At 46.1% G+C, this 24571-nt stretch overlaps 1 protein-coding gene across 4 annotated transcripts in view; it reads left to right on the top strand.

The window, feature by feature from the left end:
* ARHGEF4 (Rho guanine nucleotide exchange factor 4) overlaps nucleotides 1-24571 on the top strand; it is a 131859-nt gene that overhangs the window by 13431 nt on the left and 93857 nt on the right. Inside the window, exon 1 of one of the 4 annotated variants that reach the window (XM_066557003.1) lies at nucleotides 8049-8292. The exons of the other annotated variants lie outside the window; for them this stretch is intronic. Within the exon in view, the coding sequence (XP_066413100.1) occupies nucleotides 8106-8292 (187 nt within the window). The 5' untranslated portion in view covers nucleotides 8049-8105. Of the gene's footprint in view, nucleotides 1-8048; nucleotides 8293-24571 lie in introns of those variants that run through there. 4 annotated transcript variants of the gene reach the window in all.

The following is a 24571-nucleotide window of genomic DNA, read 5'->3' as shown; positions in this document are numbered from 1 at the left end:
GGCGCAACAGCCGATGGGATCCAAGTGAGGAGGGGTGAGGGAAAGGGTAACCCAGGCAGAGAGCACCAACACTGATGGGGGAAAAGGGGGAAGACCCTGTGGTGACAGGATACAAATCACGTGAACAGTGCAAATTACCAAACACCCAGTGCAAATAACTAAATAACTATTTAGTGCAATACAACAGTGTGCCTGATGTAGAAACAGTGTGTTGTCTCGTGAGAACTGTCCCACCTATGATGATGTCACCTCTATCACACTCTTGAATTAGATTTCTGCAGATGAAATAGACTCTGCCTTGTGTTTGCTGGAGAGCACTACAGTGGGTATGGTGAGATTCCTCTCAGGTTGCTAATTAGGTACTAAAGCAACTAAATGAGCCTCTAGAGACAGAAGTTTCCTGTACTTTAAATCCCCCTAAAGAACAAGTATGCTGTGTTTTCATGAGGAATGCACATGAAGTATCATGTCTGCTTCATTTCCGATGACTGACACTTTCTCAGAATTAAAATGTAACTTGCACAGATTATTAAACTGTGAGATGTATCTTTGCCAGGTTTTAAAATTCTCCATCTGACAGCGCCTGCCCAAACACTGCTGATATCTCTATCACAGCACTTTGGGCTGGAATAAGGGAAACAGAATGCAGAGGAGTTGTTTGGTGGTTAGGAACCTAGCCAGGAAAAGCCAGCCACAGTTGGGTACCAAACTGCCATTTCTGCCTCAGAAGGTCTCTGTACCATTGATTAAACCCTGCTGGAGTTACCTAATTAAGGGACAATAACATTGTACTAATTACATCAGAGTTGAATGGTCATAGTATTTTGTCAAGCAAAACTGATTTGTTTGTGCAGCTCTTGCACAGAGTCATGAGGCTTGATCTGGAAATAAGAAAACTATTTATTATTGTGGTGTTGAGAGCCTTGCCTTTGCTCTCTCAGCACTGAGGGCTTTGATCACTTGCTGTCACAGGCATCTGGTGCTGCCCCAATGCTTAGGACCAGCTCCCTGGCTGAATTAAAAAAGCTGTAGCTTTACTCCTTGGAAATCCCACATGGAAACCCATCACTGTCAAGTTGTCTGTGTATCTCTGACATCAGCTGAAATCCCTGAGCACTGCTGTCATAGAAGTACATTCTGAGTCACAGCTGAGAAAAAATTTCATGGTAGTTCCCAACTGGGACATGAGGGAGTTAAAAAATATGTATGAATTTCTGAGGGTGAATAGGGGAAATAAATGTATGCAGACTGACCAGCTGGCAGTGCTGTAGGTGTTTATATGCTGTCTAGAAATGGGGCCTGCAACCTGAATCATCTGTGATTCACACAATATTCCTGAGATAGGTACAAGTGAGTTTCATATTGTGACCTAAGAATTTCTGAGTAAATGTAGCAAAACAAGTGAAATCGAGCAGAATCATTTTCCCACCCCCAAAACCATGCTCCTGGGAAAGGAAACTGGTGGAGAGAGGAAGCAGGGGTTCTTCTCCCACAGCCATCTCTGTTAGCTGCTGCATGTGGGCTTCATTTGAAGCATTTTGGAGGAGATGAATGTGGGCACGTGTCCTGCCTGTGGTAGGATGTGGATGAGAAGAAAACTGCAAGTTACTGAAGTAATACTCTGAGGCTGATGGATCAGTTTTAAGATTGGCTATGTCCTTGAGGCAGCAGTAGTGCAGCAGAATGCCTTCTTTGGTTCTTGTACAGATTTGTCGTGATACCTGTTGTTTTTGACAGAGATGTAGGGCATGTAAAATAAATATAAAATAGTCAATTAATTTAATTTTAAGATTTCTAACTCCAAAGCTGCAGCTGCTTGTATTAATGATCCCAGTCTATGTTGTAGTCATAAAAGACAGTGGATATAAAAGTATTATGCAATCTCCAGTGCTACTAGATACTTCCATGTTGAAAATACAGATAAATTTCCCACTCCCAAAGTCTGCACCTCTTCACCTTGTGCAGAGAATGCTGCAGAGACTGGGAAGGATGGAGGATGGAGACCTCTCTAGTTCTGCAGTGTGAAATGATGGCTGGGATGGTCTCAGCCCAAAAGGTGCCATGCACAGCTCTCACACCCTGTCATGCACCTACCCGGGGGCTGGGACAAGAGCTGGGGACAGCCTGGCTATCCTGGCCGGGCTGGGTGCATTTTGCTGGAACAGCATGACAGACAGCAGAGAAATTTCATTTTAGCGCTGGATGTGCTGTGCCCGTCCCGGCGCTCCCCGCAGTCGGATCCCCCGCTCTCACTGCCTTGGGCCCTGCTGGCAGGGACGGGCAGGCTGAGGGCTGGGCCCGCAGCGGGGACAGGCGCTGCCCGCCGGGGCTTCAGCCCGGGCAGGCCCTGCGGAGCCGGGCGGCACCGGCAGGTGGCTCTGACCGCTGTGGAACCACGGAATTCACAGAATGACCAGGTTGGAAGAGACCTTCAAGATTCTCGAGTCCAGCCCAGCCCCAACAGCTCAACTAAACTCTGGCACCCAGTGCCACATCCAGGCTTTGTTAAACACACCCAGGGATGGTGACTCCACCACCTCCCTAGGGCAGCCATCCCAGAACTTTATCACTCTTTCAGTGAAAAACTTTTTCCTAATATCCAACCTAAATTTCCCTTGGCACAGCTTGAGGCTGTGTGCTCTGGTTCTGTCAGTGCTGCCTGGAGAAAGAGCCCAACTGCACCTGACTGTAACCACCCTTCAGGGAGCTGCAGAGAGTGATGAGGGCACCCCTGAGTCTCCTTTTCTCCAGGCTGAGCACCCCCGGCTCCCTCAGTCGTTCCTCATAGGGCTGCCCTTCCCAGCCCCTAAATGTGGTGGGCCAGGCCAGGCTGTGGCCGGGCCGGGCTGTGCTGGGCTGGGCTGTCCCCGGGCCTGGGCTGTGCCGGGCTGGGCTGTCCCTGGGCTGGGCTGTCCCTGGGCTGGGCTGTGCCGGGCTGGGCTGTCCCTGGGCTGGGCCGTGCCGGGCTGGGCTGTCCCTGGGCTGGGCTGTCCCTGGGCTGGGCTGTGCCGGGCTGGGCTGTCCCTGGGCTGGGCCGTGCCGGGCTGGGCTGTCCCTGGGCTGGGCTGTCCCTGGGCTGGGCTGTGCCGGGCTGGGCTGTCCCTGGGCTCGGCTGTGCCGGGCTGGGCTGTCCCCGGGCCGGGCTGTCCCCGGGCCGGGCTGGGCTGTGCCGGGCTGGGCTGTCCCCGGGCCTGGGCTGTGCCGGGCCGGGCTGTCCCCGGGCCGGGCTGTCCCCGGGCCGGGCTGTGCCGGGCTGGGCTGTCCCCGGGCCTGGGCTGTCCCTGGGCTGTGCCGGGCTGGGCTGTTCCGGGCAGGGCCAGGCCCAGCAGAGCCCCCGGCGGGAGGTGCAGCTGAACCCCCTCCAGCACACACGGGCACCCCAGGGCAGCGAGCTTCACCATCCTGCTCAAACATCAGAACACCTGAATGGTTGGGAACAGCTTTCTTGGCTGCACACACGCTTCAGTGGGGAGTGTTGGTGAATATCGAATGTCTTTCCCCTTTAGTTCACAGAATTCTGGTTTTTAAGGGATCCAAAAGGATCATCAAGTCCAACTCCTGGCACTCGCCACGAGCCACAGCATGTGCCTTGTCCAAATGCTTCTTGGACTCTGCCTGGCTTGGTGCTGGGACCACTGCCCCAGTACCCAGCCACCCTCTGAGTGAGAAAAACCTTTCCTAATAGCCACATTAAACGTCCCCTGACACAACTTCAGGCCATTCCCTCAGGTCCTGCCACCGACTGTTAGAGATGAGAGATTGTTGTCTGTCCCTCTGCTTCCCCTTGCAACAAAGTCTGACTGCAATGAGGTCCCCCCTCAGTCTCCTTTTCTGGTTGTCTGGTTGTTTTCTGGTTGTCTCCCATGTCTTCATTTGTACCGTTCAGTCTGTTCCTTACTGCCAGGTTAGGAAGCAAGCCACTTCCTAAAGTAGGTATGGGAATACTTTTCTGCTTTTTAGCAGCCTCTGGAGACCTTTTGACACAGGTATTGCACCAGGAAAGGGGTGGGAGGAAGGGCCTAATATGTACTGGATTGAGCAGTAGCAGGATAATGAAGCTTTGGGTTAAAGCAGTGGACCAGTATGTTTGTCTTTTAGGGTATGAGACCTATTTTCTCCTTCCCCATCTCTCCTGAGTCTGAGTACTTGTTTATTTATAGACTGAAGACTGCCTAAAATTGGGGATGTTGCTGGGAAGCTGTTTGGACAGTGGCTGCAGCTGTGAGAATGTAGCTGCAACAAGGCTGAAGCCAGGAGAGGGGCAGTTCTGGGTGTGAGAGCTACCAACCCATGGGACTAGAGCAGAAGGAATATTCAGGGCAGATGCTGCCATTTCTGAGCTTTTCCTTAGGGACTTTCCAGCAGGAGGCAATCCCAAGGTGACACAGTGACAGACAGACACAGGTAATTGCCTGAGAACTGGAGTTTCTTGACATCGCTGCTCTCACTGCTATCCATGCCTCTCAGGCAGAGACTTTCCTATTCTTGTGCCAGCTTGTCACCCTTTCCCAGATGTTTCCCTCAGTCTGCCTCTCAGACACTCTGAAACTTTTGAACTGGGACAGGGACACACACATGACCATAGACCTCCAGGGTTTGTCATATCCTCATAGAGGGAGGAACCTGCAACCTGTGTATTACAAGATAGGTTTGTAGCTGCCCTAGAACAAATCTCATACCTGTAGTATTTTAAATCATTGTCTAAATGCAGATCAAATCTTTTTGGCAACTTTCCACATGTCTTGTCAGATTGGAACAGCCTCAGATCTTTGAATTTTCCATCAGATATCTACAAGAGATGCCCTGGAGTTAGACCACAGAACTGTGGTTGGCTGTGCTGAGCAGAGAGGCATGAATTCCCTGTGCTGATGAGGAACATACTGGTGGCCTTGGAAATCCTGCAACAAGAATAGGCAAGCCAAGTTCTCAAGGGCTGAATCTTTTGTGGATAGTCTGGAAAACAGTGACCACTTAGTGATACTGAGTTATCCTCCAGCCTCCCTGGTGTAGTGGAAAGTATTTCTCAGAGGCAAAGGGACTGTTTGTTTACTCAACATCATGTGGACATCTTTCATCTTCTTTTCCCAGCTATAGATGTGCTGTTAAACTCACACTTGGCAACAGTTAATGTGAAGATGTTTGACAGCCACTGGAGAAATCTGTTCAAGAGGGAAAATATTAGCTCAATAACAGGACTTCATTATGTCTTATAAATATTTAGCAGTCCTGTAGTTCAGCAAAATAGCAAGCTGAGTTATTTATTCCATTTTTGTCATTTTAGCTCTTGAAGAAAGTGGTATGCAAGTTCCCAGAAGTGCATCATGGTAGCTGTAGCATGAAATGTCTGTTCCATCCCCATTAACTAGAAGAGTATAATTGAATTTAAGTGGCTAAAAAATAATCACATTGCCTACTGTATACTTTTCACTTTGTCTCTTAATCACAGAAAGATTAGACCCACTATGTCAGTCTTGGTTCTGTTTAACCACAGCCACAAACATTTGCCCTCTGTGAGGTCTTTGATAATGTGCTCACTCAAAAGGTTTCATCCAGTCTTAAAAGCAGAGCCTGGTAGTGGCTGAGTTCCTGAAATTTGTCTTAGCAAGTTGACTGGGATTGTCTGAGGTGAAAGATTTAGCATACCAATAAAAACCTTCTGTGTGGCAAACAGAGAAGAAGAAGGTCCTAGGAAATCCTGAATGATTCTGGTAATTACTGTTCAAAGCTACAAGATTACAGGAGAACCCAGCAGAGGCTAAAAAATCCAGCAAATATTTAGGATCAGGTTGTCAAAGGCTAGCTTGGCTATCTTTACCAGGCTGTGCAGTGAGATTCTTAATCTTTAGTTGGAGTCAGTTACTGCTACATCAACCTTAGATAACTTCTTTTCTAATGTCACAGAAGAAAGTCTCCATGTAGATTTTACAACAACAACAACAAAAATCTGTAGTTGGTGGAACCCCTCTATGATGGGTTGCAGTCTTGAACTCTGACAAAATTTTTGCTTTCCACAATTTGGCTGTGTAGAATTTTTCTTCTTTCCATTCTATGAGAAAATTCCTCTCCAGTGCATTCCTACAACAGACACACATACATGAGGATAATTAGGATTGAATTGTAGCCTCTCTTTAGCACCTCTGCTGTCTGAAGAGCTGCACTGCCTTCTTCTCAATGCCTTGTTCTCCAAATCCACAGAACAGCTGCATTTGTCCTTGTTGTCAATGTTTAATTTACCTTCCTCTGATTATTGTGATCAAGAGGAATTTCTCTCCAGTTGTACTTGAATGCAAGCAGTTCTGGAAGAACCAGATCAATGCAGGAGAATGATTCTACTGCAGTCAAATCAAGAACACATTTCCATTTCTCTGTTAGGAAGTATTAGATATTTTGGTTCATTCAGAAGATAATTGAAGGAATTATTTTGTTACAGATCACTAGAAATGTAATTTTTTTTTTTTTTTTACTGCTGCAGAGACCATTATTTTAAAGAATAGCTGAAATATTTAAGTTGGTTCAGCATTATTGGGTGCTTTGTGATATTCTCCAGTGATGGAGTGTGGCATTTTTTTCCTTTTAGGAAATACTCAGTAAATCAGAAGTCTTACTGCACTGAAATAACTCTGCTACTGCATGGATAGTGAGGCAAATTCAAAGGGGTCTCTTGCAACAAGCTGTGATGGCCTTATCTACTTTGCAAAGAGCCACCTTACATACAAATTGTAAAATAAGCATTTTCAGTTCTTGTGTGAAATTGGGCTCCTGGGTTTGGATTTGGGTGTCTGGAGCCACGTTCACTCTCCATGTGACAGGAGCAGTGTGGGGTTTTCCTTTGTGGCTGTCCCTCTCCCACATGTGCCGGGGGAGCTGATCTCCTCCTTTGCTCCAACCCTACTTGCAGTCTCACCTGGCTAAACTTTCACCTGGCCTGGGTAATCCCACACTGAATCAAGCTACTTCTGGTCTTACACTCTTTTCTTCTGCACAGGGTACAAACCATGTGGCTGCTCTTAAATTATTTTGGTAGTTTGACAGATCTGCTCTGTGCAAGGTCTTTGAGCAGAGTGGCAGCCCAGGAATGTCCTTTATTACAAAATCTCAGTGGTGCCTCAAAGCTCTTGTTAGAGTGTACAGGTATTTCTGCATTCCCAGGAAAGTGGGATTCTTTCAAGATCCTTCTTACAGGGATACAGGGATTCTCCTCTAAGGTAATGAGAATATAAAACTTTCTAGTAAATGGTAGTTGGGGATGCTGTTTCAGTTGGGACTGAGGTCTCTTGCAAAGATCACACATGGAAATCGGGATCATACCCAGGTCTGCAGTCTGGGAGTGGATGCTAAATGATTTTTCAAAACTCCCAGCTGCAATCTTCCTAAATCTCAATCTGTGTTTTTCTGGCTTTAATTTAATTTTGAATTCTTTTTCTAAGTACTTACAAAAATAGTTTTTTAATAGCAGCAGCCACATCCAGTTCTAAACACGATTAGTTTATATGTTAAATCCTTTCTGAGTTCTCAGGGGAAGCAGATAACACAAGGTCTCTCTCACTCGGGCATTTTTAAAACGCATGAAATTCTACTATTTCCACGTCTTTATTTTTAATCTGACAGTCCTGCTAAATTAGGAGGAGAGATCTCTGTCTCACCCTTTGCTTCCTTAATGCCTTGAAATCGGCTTTAATAAAAATCAGCCGCTGGAAGCTGCGGCCGAGCGCAGCGGAGCCGCCTCGGAGGGAGCCTCCTTAGCGGACCCCTATGATGTCAGGATGCACCGAGGCGAGCGGAGCGGAGCCTCGGGATCCAGCGCAGAGCTCCGCCGGCGCTGCCCGCTCCCGCTGCCCTGCGAGGGCTCCGCCGGAGCCTCGGGATCCAGCGCAGAGCTCCGCCGGCGCTGCCCGCTCCCGCTGCCCTGCCCGGGCTCTGCAGAGCGCTGCCCGCTGCCGCTGCCCTGCGAGGGCTCCGCAGAGCGCTGCCCGCTCCCCGCAGAGCGCTGCCCGCTCCCCGCAGAGCGCTGCCCGCTGCCGCTGCCCTGCCCGCTGCCCTGCGAGCGCTGCCCGCTCCCCGCCGCAGCCCCCTGGAGCCCCCGGCTCCCCCTGGCATTCGCCCGCATGAGGACCCAGCAGTGCCCCAGCGAGTCCAGCGGGGCTCACAGTGCCGAGAACTGCAGCAGCAGCGGCAGCTCCGGGCTCTCGCCGGGCTCGGATTCAGACAGCAGCGGGGTGGTGTGTGGTGGTGGTGGCATGAGAGGCGTCCTGTCCAGGTACTGGAGCTTGGAGAGTCTGCACTCTGCCACAGGTAAGGGGCTCTTCTCTTCCTTTTCTTTTTTTCCTTTTTTTTTTCCTATGATATTGCACTGACCTTGAGAAACCAAACCAAACCTTCTGGAAAAAGTATATAATTTGGAAATGCAGTATCTTCATCTGGAGAGATAACCAAAGCATTCAGTGTTTGCTAGCTCTACCCTCTGCAGACTTAAACCTAAACCAAAACAGCACAGACCCTTAATAGACTTCTTAAATCAGGAGGGAAGAAATAGGGTTTTAATGGCTTTGGAAACAGTGTGTAGGCTTCTACCTGATTACAGCTGTTCTTGCCTATTGGAACATTTCTCATTTCAGCTTAATCATACAGAGCTGAACATTAGAGTTGATATTTCTCTGTGTAAATTCCAGTGCAGAGAGTATCACTGCCTCTAGAAAGTGCCCAGGCAAGTGCTGTGCAGCAGATGAGAGCTAGGTAGGGTTGCACTGCTGTGCACTGAAGGAGGGAAAGGCAGTTCCCTGAGCCAGCTGCTCAAGTTCACTTTTTGCTTTCCCATCCATTATTTAAAGTCTTTCTGAACCAGAGATCTTGGAGGCATGTTCATGTAGCCTAGACCTGTTCTGGCTTAGCCTGTCTGGATCTGGCATTCTGGTTTTTAGTTACTGGTGTGCCTGTTTAGGGTTTGAATGCTTGAACTGCAAGCATAGTAAAGAAGCTTTCTCATTCCCATCTGATCCTAGCAAAGGATCCTGGCAATGATGTTACTGGCCAATGACTGCTGAGCTGTTCAGCTGTTGCTGTTTAGAGAGATTTTTAATAGAGCTGCAGTAAATTAGTTCCTCTCTTAGATAAATTCAGACAAGTGCCTTCAAGGCCACCAGTGACTGCCATTTCCTTAGTAAGAATACCCAGTGCTACCAGCTAGAATCAAGGCTTGGGAAGAATTTAGGGTGCAGTTCTGTGTAATCTGCTTTAGTTGTGTGTACTTTTAATTATTGGAAGGTTTTATCATTCCATCTGCTACTGTAGATTCAGAGCTGTTTACTAAAATCTCCATTGCAGCTCTGGAGTCTCTGCTGAAGCATGAGTAACTGCACAACCATAATCAGGAAAGGGCTACAGCAGGGTGGCCAGTCTCCCTGACCTTCCACCCTGCACACTCACCTTCCAGGTGGCCAAAAGCACAGTGCATCCTGAGAGTCCAGGGACAGGACAAAAGCTGAGGTGAGATCAAGCCATTGGTGCTCTGTTTTCGGGGAAGACCTGGGCTGCAGGTACAAGATGAGGTGCTTTTGCATTCTCAGTTACATCTGCTGGCTGTTTTCTCCTGTATCTGGGAGTGCAAATTAACCCCAGCATGCTCTGACATTGGCATGAAGTGTAAGTGTGGCACAGGGTCTTTGTGCAAACTCTGCTCAGAGTTCTGGGGGGTTGCAGAGGTGGCTCCATCCCCTCTATGTCCCAGGGTTTGCAGTCAGCTGCCCTCCCTGGAAGCATTCTTGGGCTCAATCAGGTCACTTGAAACAAATGATGTACAGTGATACAGAAGAAGTGAGGTGATGGCAGAAGCAGGCTCTGAAATTAAGTCTGTTTTTCTAAATGCTCTTTCATTTCCACAAGTCTTGCTCCCAAGGCTATGAGGCATTGGTGTCATTTTGTGGACACTACATGCATTTAGCAGGAAATACAGAGATGAGAAGAAATAGAACAGAAAATGGGATGGAGACAGACCGAGGACAGGGAGAAACCAAATTAAGTTTCATAATTACTGTATTGATATAAAAATACCATAATAAAAGCAGATCACTGCATTTCAGACTCCTTGCTGCCTGTGTGGTAGGTGTCTTCTCATGGTAAAAGATTTCTGAGCAGTTTGTCTCTAACTACTAACACAATTCAGGTCAGAATTAGGATTAAACTTTGAGAAAAATGGATCACTAGGAGGAATTTATTTTGTTTTGATTCTTCTCTGTCAGAATTCTTCTTTGGCTTAAACTTAGGAAGCTGTGGTAGAACTGCTCCTCTCCACCATCAATTGCCTGTCTGAGGAGTGAGGCAGGATTTCTTAAAAGCTTGTGCTAAATAACATTTTTGAATGGTAAAATTTAATACACTGTTTAAACCAACCAAAAAACCCAAACAGAAAACCCAAGGGAAAAAAAAAAAAACCCAGCAGGAGCAGTAGCAGCTGGCAATGCATGAGAGAAGCAGTCAGTAAAATGTGTGGCAGTGTCCTCTCCTCATAGGAGCAGGGAGCCTCCAGCTCCTTTCCATGTGATACATCAAGGAGTTAGGAGGAAAACAGTACAGACTGTATGGAAACACTAGGAAGTTGTATTAAAAAAGGTCTGAGGCATGAGTCAGTCCCTCTCCCTGTCTGAAGGGATTCTGCACGTCCTTAAGGCTGCACAGGTGCACTTGGCAGAGAGGGTTTTGCTTTTTGCCCTGTGTGTACATCACCTTTTCTTTAGGGGTCTTTATCCTGAGTCTGTTGCTGTCTAAGAGTTCAGGGAAGATTAGAAATGAACCAGATTTAAATGACTGAAATGTGGAGGTGAAAAGAAGGTGGGAGGTACGATTGGAATGCATCCATTGGAGTTTTTCTTTTAGATAATTTAGATTCCAAGGAAGTGAAGAGACAGAGATGTATGTGTGCTTATGTATGCATACATTTGACAGTGTGTGATTTCAGAAATACAAACTGACATCCCCCGTGTAGAAAAAACAGAAATTTCTGGGCTTCACAGGAACAAAAACTGTCTTTGGTTTGTGGTTTGTTATCTTCCTCTGCAGTCAGTAATGAAGTATACAATTCCTTTTGGTTTGGGGTTGACCTTGTTGTAATATATTGATAAAGAGGGAAAGCTAAATGTGACAGTTGAAAGAGAAAAGACCTGTTGTTACAGCATAAACTTCTGTGCAAATGTTGCTTGAAATACAACTATGCAAAAAAACCCCATGGTTCAGGCTTATAGGAAATGAAAAAAATCGACTGTTTTTAGTATCAGTGGCATTTATGGTCTAAATGTCAATAAACACTACCTTACACGAGAAGGCCCTTCTTCCTGAAGCTAAACATAAACATGAAAATAAGGAATGAAATAAATAAAATGAAAATAAGGAATGCTTTATTCTTCTACCAGGCTCTCCATTTGAGGATGCCAGAGGACTTTGCAAGCATCAGTAACCCTCACGGAGGACCCAAAAGACTTTCAAAGCATGATTTAGTATAGATAAAAGGTATATTTGGTACTTAGACAGTATCCTTGCTATTTTTAAATACTTATGAGCAGTGTCCAAGGCTGGTGCAGGTCCCTGAGAGAAAAGGACTGGGAGCTGGGGTGGCTCAGCAATTCTGAAAATGGGGCTGTAAGTATCTCAGCTGGCCAAAACCCCATAAGGCATCCAGATTAAAAGTCACTTTTAGTGCCAGTGCTCCAGCCAGTGATTCAGAGGCACTCTGGGTGCTCTAGCCCTGGTTTCCTAGGCAGGACTTTGTACCCCAGGGCTGCCTGTATCCCATTCATCACCGTTGTACAACTCCACTGAAAAGTTTTTCCTTTAGGATGTTTCCAGATTCAAGCCTGTGAACAGCTCTCTTTGCCTTTCCAGCTCCTTTGTTGCAGGTCCAATCCTGAGCTCATTAACACTTCTGTTTATTCTTTTTCTTGTCCAAGTTGGGAAGGACTGGAAGAGCAAAGTAAGGTAGGGACAAAGGGGGAATCACAACCTGGAGGACTAGTGGTTGCCATAGTTTCCCTGGGATCCTCTGTGTATTTGTGCACATGTAGCAATTTAATTGTACAGGCTCCACTTCAGTGAGCCTCTGCACAGATTTGTGGCTTCTAATATGCAGATATGCTCATCTACTGCCCTTGGGAATATGGCCTTTAAACAAACAAGAAAACATGAAGCATGGGTGTGGAGGGGTTTTTTCCTTCATTCAGCGCTTAAAAAGAAAATTGTGGGTTTTTTAGGAAGGTTTTTTCCAAGTCATTCATTTCATTGTTGTGGCTGATGAGAGAGCCAGTAATAGAGCTGTGGCAAATGCTTTGAGTCTTTCTTGTTTGGCAAGAGATTTTCTTTTGAGCATTTTCTTTTTTTCTTTTTCTTCCTCTAGCCCTGTCTTTTTGGTACTGATGTCTTCAGCTGTGTTCACGGACTGCAGTGCATAATTCCACTGATCCTTCTTTCTCTAGGGTCACTCAATCAGCAAGAGTTAGAGGTCACCCAAGGGGAGATTGATTTAAGGTTCAAATTGCTTCAGAATGCATCCAAAGGAGAGCAGGAAGGGAAAAAAGTGAGTGCCTCAGAGCATCCAGTGCAGCATCTCCAGGTTGTGTTGCACCGTTACCTTGGCAAATCCTGAGCTAGGATATTTCAGCTGGATTCATGGCTTGCACTCTAACATGTCCCATGTGTTCCCTCATATATCTCTTGTCACCTTCAGAATAACTCCCACTCATCTTCTGAACAATAATCAATGGATTTAGGAACAAACAAACAATAATCCATGCTAAATTCACTTGGGTTTTTTTCCTCTGTGTAGATTAATTTGTCGTGGTGACTGTATGGTAAGGTTAAACCTAAGGGCAATCCTGAACTTTTGAGGAAGAATTACAAGATGTACATCTCTTGGACGAGCTTTTTTAGTGCCCTAAAGCTCAAGTTAATATTTCTTACTTGAAAATACATCTTCCAAGTAGTGTTGAGTGTTGCTAACTGTGACTTGGCATCACATTCAAATAGTGAGGGCATCTATATTAGTAAGTGGTTGAGTTCATTCCAGTAAAGGGAATTTCAGTCAATGCTAACTGTGTGTAAACTTGGCCACCTGACACATTTTGTACACTTACAGAAATGGTTTTTTCAGTGAAAAGTATCCTCTAGCATAATGTTTTCCATTAAAGGGAATAAAAATAGTGTTAATATAGGTAGGAAGTCTAATCAGGTTTCTGTACCTCTCTTTGCAGCAGAACCAGATTTTGTAAATTCAGCTACTTTGGAGTTCTAATTACATGTTAATGTATTGGGGGTGCTTCTCGTTGATTTTCCCTTGAGATTTTCTTGTGTTGTTTCAAAAGGAGTAAATGCTTATTCTCATGTCCCTGTGAGGCACAGATTAGCACCTGTGACTATCAGAAATAAACATTCCCATCTTTGCTGATGCTATGTTTGCAGCAGGGAAAGATAAATCTTTGGAACACTGCCTGTGATACTTCCCCAGGTGTCACAGGTACACCATCTTCATCCTTTGCCTTCTCTGCCTTCAAAACAACTCCCATGAAGAACATTTAGGTTGTGATCACTGTTCCCTTTGCTGAGGAATATGACAACTTCTAAGGCTGTATTTTCTCAAAGATTCACTTATATTTAGAGTAGTCTTTCAGACCAGCACTTTCCTGGGATTTATCCCAGCTTCAATTGCTGTATTTTCCTGTATGGAGTGAAACAGCTTTAAGCCACCTGATTTCAGTGCTGCCAGCATCACAGCTCTTGCAGCAGGAAACTAGCATGGCCCAAGAGAGTGAAGGGAAAGGGAATAAGGAGGTGCCATGAAGCTTACCTGACCCCTCCTTTCTTCTCTGCCTTTAGGCAGACACCCAAAGGTTGGCAGAAACTTGACCATTCCTTTTCATTTGTGTTATCTGGGTCTAGTTCATGTAGGTAAAAAGCCCAGCAAAAATAGATGAGAGCATGGGCTGGCAAACAGTGTCTGTGCCCAGTGCTCACAGAGAATGTGTGTACTTGCTGCCTACACAAGATGCAGCTTTGCCATGCCTGCTTAGCAATGAGTTCAGTTAAACAATGTAGGGAACAATCCTGCCTGTCCTTTGCCATTGGGATGTGGCCTTTAAATTACTAAGCTTGTCTGTAACTGAGCTTATTCCCTACTAAGGTCTTGTTCTCCAATTCTTCTGGACCATGAGAAGTGTCTTTGAAGGATTAGAGAAATATAGCCCTCTTCTGAGTGTCAGTAATTATCTGTAGAGGCTTCTAATTTAATTAGAATCCTGTCTCATCTCACAATCCTTTTGTGGCTTGGTGTTTGTTAAACCAACTAACTTGTTCAGTGATTTGTTTAAAAGTGCCAGGGACAAGCTGGGTGTGCTGGACTGCACAGGATGTTGGTCTGAGCAGGCCCAAAGTCTCAAGATGAGCTGTCTTATTGGATAATGAGTGCCTTCAGTGGCTGTGCCATTCTCAAAAAGCTGCTCCTACAAGTGTGTGTCTGCACATGAAAGTGAGACAGTAGCCTGGTGTAAGCTGAGAGGAACATGGTTTGCACCTGGTTAATGGCTTGGATTACATTGTGTGAACATCCAAGTGTTGGCAGCTCATACTACAAATATCCCTGGGGGTGTATTTGCCTAAACAGGTAGAGAGAGAGCTTTGCTGCTGTTATTCTCAGTCCCTGCTAGTCAAGGAGCAAGAGATTCCCTGGACTATGATGTTGGCTCATAAGAGCTCAAATAAACCTTTTCTTTTTCCTTTTTGCCATGGAGTACAGAGTAATTGCTTTGCTGGAGTAATTGAGCCATTTCCAAGTTGTGCTGTATCCCAGGGAGTGCTTATGGATGCTCTAATGCATCACCCCACGTGCAGCTGAATCCTGCACTCCGTGGCCTCCAGCAGGGTGAAGGCTGGCAAGTGGTCATAGAAGAGGAGGGAAATCAAGTGCTAAAGGCAGCTGAGTTTTGAATATCCTCCTTGTTCTTACTCTGTTGAATTATATTTTATCTCATGTTTAAGTGAAAGTGTGTATATATATATATGTATATATATACACATACATACATGCACAGATATAAATATATACATACACACAAGGTTATTAATTAGTTAAGTTTGGAACATTCCTCAGTGAGGTTGCTCAAAAACAAGCATTTCTAGGTGTGGACTCTACTTTTTTTTTTTCTACCAATGGATAAGGTTTCTTTCAGAGCCCATCTTAAAGGATCTGATAAATGCCTCAATAATAATTTGAAACCCATTTCAGGTGTACTGTTAAGGTACCTGGTACCATCCTCTTGCTTTGGAAGATAAATTACATGTGAGTATTTATAAAAGAACTTGTAAAAGAAGTTTTTGTGTCAGGAAGATGAGGTAAATGCAGAACTTTAATTTTTTAAAAATTTTCTTTAAAATACAAAAAAAAAAAAATTATAATGGAATTGGAATGCTTTGTGTTGAGAATAAAGGAAGATAAGACTAATGATGTTTTAAAAACACCTGGCAGAGATTTATTTCTATGGGGGAGTGAAATTGCAAGAGTTTCTCTTTTGGCTAATGGAAATAGTTCCCATTAGGTAGTTTTGAATTAGGCACTTTTCTTTTTTTTTTTTTTTTAATTGAAGTGTCCCTAAAAATGCAGGGAAAAGGCAGTGAGCTAGGAAATTCAGTGTTAACACAAAATGATCTGTTGGAATGGGTAGGATGGAGCTGCTCTGCTCTCCCTTGGCCAATGGAACCTTTCCAGGCCAGGTGTGAGGAGCCCTCAGCCCTTTGTGAGCCACAATCACACCCAGCTGGGGTGTACATGCAAAAAGACAAACTTGGCATTGGGAAACTGCAGTTCATGGGGTGTTCCAACAGGCAAAGGAAGCCACAAGCAGGGCCTGTGCATGTACTGGCCGCAGCTCCCTGTTCTGGGAGCTGCCATTAACATTATTCTGCTCCCTCTAAGGTCATTCTGTTCCCTATTGCAGGGATCTTTACAAATGCCAAGGCACATCCGAGTTCAAAGGAGGAGAAGCTGTCTACATAATTACTGAATCTAAACAAACCCATGCTGAGCTGTTTGGGAGCTCAGGGCTCAGCTGTGGCAGGAAGATGCAGCAGGCAGTGAGAATCAGTCTCACCTGCTCAACCCAAGGGCTGCTGGAGCTGCTCCTCTGCTGTGACTTCCCCTGCTGGCCCTCAGGGTGATACCTTAGGGTTTAAGCTTTTCTGTTCTGTTTTGGTGAGCAGCTCTTAGCTTTATATCAAGTGTCACTGGGATCTTTGCACAGGATAGTGGAGGCAAAACAATCCTATTCCAGCTGGAGACTCAAGGACAATCTCCTCAAACTGCAGGCCCAAAGCATGAACAATGTGAAAAGAGGAGGGTGGGCAAGCAAGCAAGGAGGGTGAAACTTCATCATTTGAAGCTGTTAATTGGGCAGTTAACTCCTATATGCGAATGGACTAAAACCTATAAAAATGTGAGATCTCATGACCAATCCCTCCTTTGCTCCCACCTTGGAGCCCCCCAGGGCAGAGCCAGGACTGTGGCTCTGGTACTGCCAGGTTGTGGCCTCTGAAGGCACCTCAATAAATGTGAATAAATCTCCACTTTATTGCTCTGAACTCCTTCCAGCCTCTGCTCCAGCTCCTTCAGGCATCAAGGGAAGTGACCACTCTGTGTGACACTGTCCCTGGTCTGGGACACAGTGACCACTCTGTGTGACACTGTCCCTGGTCTGGGACACAGTGACCACCCTCTGTGACACTGTCCCTGGTCTGGGACACAGTGACCACCATGTGTGACACTGTCCCTGGTCTGGGACACAGTGACCACTCTGTGTGACACTGTCCCTGGTCTGGGACACAGTGACCACCCTCTGTGACACTGTCCCTGGTCTGGGACACAGTGACCACCATGTGTGACACTGTCCCTGGTCTGGGACACAGTGACCACTCTGTGTGACACTGTCCCTGGTCTGGGACACAGTGACCACCCTCTGTGACACTGTCCCTGGTCTGGGACACAGTGACCACCATGTGTGACACTGTCCCTGGTCTGGGACACAGTGACCACTCTGTGTGACACTGTCCCTGGTCTGGGACACAGTGACCACCCTCTGTGACACTGTCCCTGGTCTGGGACACAGTGACCACTCTGTGTGACACTGTCCCTGGTCTGGGACACAGTGACCACTCTGTGTGACACTGTCCCTGGTCTGGGACACAGTGACCACCCTCTGTGACACTGTCCCTGGTCTGGGACACAGTGACCACTCTGTGTGACACTGTCCCTGGTCTGGGACACAGTGACCACTCTGTGTGACACTGTCCCTGGTCTGGGACACAGTGACCACCCTCTGTGACACTGTCCCTGGTCTGGGACACAGTGACCACTCTGTGTGACACTGTCCCTGGTCTGGGACACAGTGACCACCCTCTGTGACACTGTCCCTGGTCTGGGACACAGTGCAGCTCTGGAGAATCACAGCAGCCCTCTGTGCTCAAGTGGCCAGGTCAGAGTTTGTCCAAAAATACACTCCTCAGTGTTCAGAGGTGAGCTGGGTGCCAGCTGGGAGGTGTCACCAGCTGGGAGGTGACGGCAGGGGGCTGCAGGCAGGTGAACAATCCCAGAGTGAGGCACTGGGCTGTTCCCAGCCCTGCAGCAGGCGAGCTGCTCGTGGGGCTCCTGTGCAGATCCTGCTGTGTGGCTGTGTTGAAACTGTCACAGTTTCTGCCAATACAGTGACCTGGATACGAGAATATCAGTCTGGATGCTGGAGCTGTTGTTTGAAGCCCTGGCTTGGCTCAGCTCCTGCTGACTCTCTCAGGGCCCAGTCCCTGAGCAGAGCTCTGTGTCAGCTCGAGGTCACTGATGGTACATCCTGCTCAGGGCAAAAACCTACTCTGCATGCCTGAAAGAAGCTTTGACAATAAACCTTTTAAGAGAGTTTATTATGAAAACACAGCGTTACTAATACCCCCCAAACAGTGGATTTGGATCAATTTGAAATGTGGCATTCTTATCAACCTTAAAAGCCTGAATAAATTAAAAATATGCAGAACCCATCTCTACTGAAACTTGTTGATTGGATATGTCATTTCTCTTTGGAGAGCACAAAATAATTTAATTTGGGCTATTTTTGGTCCCAATTCTGAGCTTCACCACAATCTCTATGCTGTCATAAATCTAGGGCCTGGCAGTCCTATTTCATGCTGTCTTACTGTCAGTTCTCTGCCCAGGCTGAATTCTGGGGGTTGGTCCAGTTTTCTTCTGTGAATCCATAGTCACAGTTGGTGATATAATGCTCACCTGTGTTCATGCTGCTTTTTCTGGCTCACTTGAGAGCACACACTGCATGGCTGGGACTTCTGCTTGGTCCCCAAATGCCACTTGGCCATCATTTTTGAGCCACTGGAGGAAATCTCCAAAGTAATTGTATGTAGGACAGCCTATGCATCTTTTAGGCAGCCACTTGTGATTGTCTGATCCAGATAACTCCTCTGATCTGGAGAACTTGGCTTTCAGAAGGAAAAAAAAGTACTTCCAAGGCTAAGACAAAGAAATGTCACAGTGTTTCAAGCCTGTGACTTGACACTTGAACAGAATTATTTAAAAATACACTGAATTAATTATGTCCAGGTCATTAGTCTTGATTCATCTGAATCATTCTTGATGTCTCCGAAATCACAAATGTAGATGAGTGTGAGCACTATTGCATCAAAGTCCTGAAAGGCTGCTTGGCCAAATACATGGGTTTTTTTCTGAATAACAGTGGGACCTGCAACCTGGGATTCTGTCTTCCTCTCAGGTGCTATCTTTCTTTCAGTTTTCATTTTTGAAAAAGGCACCTTGACTGCAAAGACTTTTCCAGTTGTAATAAGAAAAAACCAGAGGATGATTTATGATTTTTTGGGAATATAGGGAAGAGGAGAACCATTCTGCCCACTTGTCAGAGGACCAGGCACCCATTCTTGTGCTTTACACTTCTTTTGAGGTGTTCACTGACTTGCAGTGGCACCAGTGCTTCAACTTTACAGCTGACTGTGACCCAATTCCTTTATCATACCAAGCAAAGAAGGGGCAGCTCAGCAATTCCTGAGTGCTCAGAGGAAGATGAGTCTTGGCTAGGTGCAAACTGGAAGCAGGTGAGAGCAAGAGTAACTTCTTTCTGTTACTTCCCAAACTTGTGACAAATATCTTTAATGGAAGCTTGGCTTGTGTGGTTTGCTGTGCTGGCTGGAGCATTGATCCTTTTCCTTCTCTGATCCTTTTCCTTCTCTGATCAGGCAGCAGGGAGGATGGAGTTTCCCCCTGCCTGACTCTACTTTGCAAGGAAGCTGAATTGCATGATTGACACTGATTTTCTTTAATCATATTTGAATTTCCAGAGTCCTGGAGAGCTGAAGCATCCTCTGCCCTGGGCTACTCCTGAAAACTTTACCTGCTGTAGATGTTTCTAGTTTTGCTTGAGGGCTTCTAAACAGCCTGAATCTCAGAATGCTTTAGGCACCCCTGTAGGCTGTCTAGTCCTACTCCAATGCTCTAACCAGAGTAACCTGCAAGAGCAGTCAAGTTTGAATATATCCAGGAATAGACTCTGCAACCTCTTTCAGGCTGTGGCTACCCTTAGTGTAAAAAAAGTTTATATTGGAATAGAATTTACTGTACTTTGGTTTATATCCATTTCTTCTTGTCCTTTTATTGGCCACCAGATCAGAGTCTAACTTTGTCTTCTACACCTCCCTCATGAGGTACATAGACACATGGTTCAGGTCTCCCTGAGCCTTCTCTTCCCCAGGCTGAAGAGCCCAAGCTCTCTCAGCCTCTCTGTGTATGTGCCTTAAACACACCTGACCTTTAGCTGGACCACTCCAGGAACATCCATATGTTCCTTGCAGTGTCATTTGCACTGGAGTCCTGGCTGAGTTGAATGTGGTATGTTTTTCTGGACTCCTAATCACCTTAAGGATCAGCTGGTATCACATCTGTAGCTTTATCTATCAAGTGCTTTCTTTGGCAAGGCAGGTAGGGAAATAAAATTTTCTGAAAACACAAAGCAGAAGCAAATTTTTCCTGCCTTAATCCTGAGGGTTTGCTGACAGCTGGATCATTGCAGGATTCACAAGTTGCTTCCTATTGATCAGCTGAGCACATAGCTGGAGAGGAAGCTTTGAGGAGCCAAGACAGGTCAGAGTGGCTTGGTTGCAACAGATATTGTAGCTGATGGTTCATTAGTGCCTGTACAGTGTTTGGTGCCTAAATCTCTGAAACAGCATTTAATTCTTCTAGGGTATGAATTGATGGTATTTTGTGTGTTTGTCGTGGGGTTTTGTGGCCTCTTGCTGCATGTTTCTGCACTTGCAAAGCTTGCCAGTGGGACATGGGGTGTGAGCATCTGACCAGTGCTGCTTTTCTTTTCCTGAGAGTAATGTCAGATAGCAGCTGGACCATGGCCTCAGGCATATGTCAGGCCAGGCTTTGGTGCACATGTGGGAGGGATCTGGTTGTACAAATAGTTTATGCAAAGGTGGAGCCTTGTCTGGAGGATCCTTAGAAAGCACTGAGGCTGTGTGCTCTTCTGTCAAGCCTTGTATGTGGTTTCTGCACTGTGTACAGACTCATTCAGTCCCTCTATTTATAGCACTCCAGAAGTAACAAGTCATAGCACAGAAGGGATCTGCCATATTGGGCACAACAGCCTACAGTTTTGTGCTGCAATACTCTAATTATCAATCCCAGGAATCTGTGTGAGAGGCCATTGTGCTTGTTAGAATGAGCCCTTGTGAGTAAATTCCCTGGATAACCTCATTTAAACACAACATCCCTTGGTTGTGAATATCTTTTCTCTTTGCTCAGCCTGTTGTGCTCAAAGGGTTTTGATCTAACAATTTCCTTGGACAATTTAAAGCATTGCCATTAAAACAGGGCTTTCTCCTGGAAACACTGATCTCAACTGCTTTCTTCTTGACAAAGCACCTGAGGCAGCAAGACTTTGGGAGTTCCTTGACACAGACTCTGGAAGTAGATAGGAATGCTGGGAGGAAAGGGGTTTTGGCAGTCACTCACTCTGTGTGCTCTCTGTGGCAGGCAGGCACATTACCTACATTCCTGCTCTGTTCTGCTCTCCTATAAAACCTAAATACAGGGGGGTTGTGTGGGTTGCTAAGTGCTGTCTGTAAGATAATCAAAAGGCAAACAGAGCTGGGCCATAGACCAAAACATTGCTCCAAGTACCTTACAAGGGCCACAGAAAGAGTTTGAACTCTGCTGCAGGTTGGAATTTCCTGCTCCCTGCATAGCTCTGATTCAGGATCCAGAGCCCTGTGCTGGAAGTGTTTTAGTGGGCCTTTCACTAATTCACTATGTTAAATGTATTGATGTTAAAATGCTGGGCAGTTCACACTGTGGTTCTAGATCATCATTGTGCTGGAATGATGTTACAGTGCAGCAAGAAGAGCAAGGTTTTGTCTTATAAACTGGACTGTGTCCCAGGCCAGGCTGGATGGGGTCCTGGGCAACCTGACCTAACTGGTGGCATCCCTGCCTATGGCAGGAGGCTGAAACTAGGGGAGCTTTGAGGTCCTTTCCATCCCAACCCATTCTGTGGTGATTCTGTGGTAAAGCAGCAGCTGACACAAGGACCTCAGGTCATGTTCTGCAGTGAGAGAAGCTGCTTGCAGTGCTCTACAGGAGTCCTCCCTGCTGTGTGAACCTCACTTGGCTAGGGGAAGAAAAATACTGCTGAAACCTTCTGAAGCGACTTAAGTTGTCTTTGCTTATGGGAGTCTTCTGTCTTTAAAGCAGGGCTGGTGAAATAAAATGAGCATATGAACCTCAGCTTTTTAAAAATGAGGGTGGGAAACAGATTTTAAACCTTTCTTCATCAGCAGTTAATGATGAAGAACAGCTCAGCTGTTGGGCTCTGTGTTGGAGAGCTTAGGGTGAAGGCAGGCAGCTGGTTCCCTGCCTTCTGCAGCTGGAGAGGCACCGGGGGCAGAAATGAGACTGAGAGAGCACTGCTATCCCAAAGGGCCCCGTTAATTCTTCTCTGAGTGTTTACCCACAGCCATCAGGAAGGAGTTGGGTTTAAATGCAGTGAGCAGAACACCCTCTAGTCATGTGTCTCTTCCTTCTCTGTTTGTTGAAGCCCAATGTCTATATTTGGCACATCCTAGGCTGTTGTCATGGAAATGGTTGTATTGACACATCCACGGCAGAGCAGCTTTGTTCTGTACTGAAGGATCAGGGCGATGGGTGAGAAAGGAAGAGGCCTCTTCTCAGCACTCAGGCATACATAATATTTGTTCTTCAGCTTCTTCACTCCACTTGGAAGGCACAGAGCTGTTGAATGAGTTGTTTTGAGCTAATATTGAAAGGATTGTGTGGGACAATACCCATTACTTGGACACAGAGCATTACTGAACATCACAAAAGATAGGATCCCACGTAGCTGGGATCCCCAGCTGGATCCCCAGCTCCAATAGCTGTGTGCTACTGATTAGCACCAGTGCAGAGCACAAGCATCTCTGCCCAGTCTTTTTTACCCTGCATTTCTAGTTTGTGGGAAATCTTGTGTGTACCTGCTATTTTGAAAATGGTACAAGAGAAGACATCCATTTGAACATTGTAGCTGGAAATGTCAGGGACTGAAGCCAGATATTTCCCACTTATCAAAGGGAAAAGAGGAATATTTGAAGAGTTAATGAACTTGGAGAGAAGAAGTGAGTAATATTGGCAGATTTCATTCCTAGTGTCCTTTCTGCTGCTGCCAGGCCACCCTGCATTTTCTCAAAGATAGGTCCTCTGCTGTGAGAAGGGGAAAGAATAGAAGAAAGAATGTTGGATCTGTTTGCCTCAGATCAGAGTGTTTTCACAGCCTGTTGCTACAGGGAGCTTCTCAGCTTCGTGCCAAGAAGAGTCAGAAGATAAGGAACTTCAGAGCAGCGAGGGAAGCCACATCCTGCATCTCGGAACTGAGCTCTGCAGGGCTCTTTCCTCCAGTGCCTGGATCTGTGGGAGGAGTTCCTCCCCCTCCTGTGCATCTTGAACGTGCTGGGAGATTATTTCAGAGCATTTCATCAGACACTTGGTGGGTTTTAGTTCTCTGTTAAACGTGCACGTGGAGGCTGGTACGTGCTTAGTGAAAGCCATGCTGTTTGTGATGCAGTCTGTGTCCAAAAATCACCCCAGTCTGACTGCAGAGAAGGAGGGTCTTTTCTGGTTGCCTGGACAAAAAGCTGCACTTCTCACAATGGCCTGGACAGATGAAACAGAATGCAAGCAAAGGCAGCTCCTGTCCTGCACTGTAGCACCATGGGGTTTAGCTGGTGGTTGCTGCTACCTGTATCTTACTCCCCAATAAGAATCTCCTGTGGAAAGGCTGCTTGGGGAGGCATTCAGGCAAAGCAGTCAAGTGCACAACACCCCACACTCACCAGGACTAGCTCAGCCAAGAGAGGCAGGAGGGCCTGTGATATGGTCAGTTCCAGTGAGGTTTATCCCAGCAGGATGAAGGGAAGCCAGGGAGAAAAGATGAGACCATGTGCTGTGCACAAGGTTAAATATGGGAGGGCACAGGGGTGGCACAAAGGGCATTGCCCTGGCCACCAGGGCTACCACAGCCAATGAGGGAACAGGGAAAGCAGAAACCATGAGAATTTGGGACATATGGGGAAGGGAACTGGAGTGGTTCATGGTGTTGTGCAAAACTCCATGGGGAAGTCCTTTCTGTCTGCCTAGGTGGGGAAAACTCAAAGGTAAATCCTTCCAAGGCAAGGCCCTGGGGATTTCCTGAAGGGGAAGGATTCCTCAGCAGAGGAGGAGGCTCTTTTCTGGTTGCATTGACAAAAAGCTGCACTTCTCACAATGGCCTGGGCAGATGAGACAGAGTGCAAGTAAAGGGAGCTCCTGTGCCTGCACCACAACTGAACTCCAGGTTCAGCTGCACCCAATGCACTCCAGGTGCCCCTGTAGGAAGACAGAGCAGGACTTGCTCAGAATCCACTCCTTTTAGAAGCTTTGATGAATTTAATCTTTTGAGATTTCAGGAATTTTTTTTTTGTTGATCAACTTCCCAGATACTGTTGAGTATGAGCAATACATGTAAGGGTCATAAATGTATTTGTAATTAGTGCTTCCCAAACTCCAAGCTTTCTAATTGCCATTGCATATTTGAATTTTAAAAATATAGGTAAGCAGAACAAAAAAGGTTGATTTTCTTTTTGTAAGGTTTGATGCAAACGTCTGTTTCCTGGTGCTTTTATTTTGTATATGTAAGAAGGGAACCAGATGGGAAGGATTTTCATTTTGTGTAGAAATTTGCAATGTTAAGAACATCATCTTAATATTTTATCTGCTTATATCTGTGCCAGCTGTTCTGCCTGAGAAAGCTGCTGCTCCCTTCAGGGTTCTGTGGCCCTAGCACAAACTGGTCACCCTGTAAACACTGGCAGATTAGAATTACAGAACCTGTGCTATTGCATTGACAAATGCAGAAGCATCAGCAGCAGCAGCAGCTGGTAACTTACTGTTTATCTCTGATAAAGCCAAATACTGAAAAATATTCTGTAAATTTGGCCTTTAATT

The sequence above is a fragment of the Molothrus aeneus genome, chromosome 10 (assembly GCF_037042795.1).
Source record: "Molothrus aeneus isolate 106 chromosome 10, BPBGC_Maene_1.0, whole genome shotgun sequence".
NCBI classification, from domain to species: domain Eukaryota; kingdom Metazoa; phylum Chordata; class Aves; order Passeriformes; family Icteridae; genus Molothrus; species Molothrus aeneus.
This window is presented reverse-complemented; position numbering and strand designations above follow the sequence as displayed.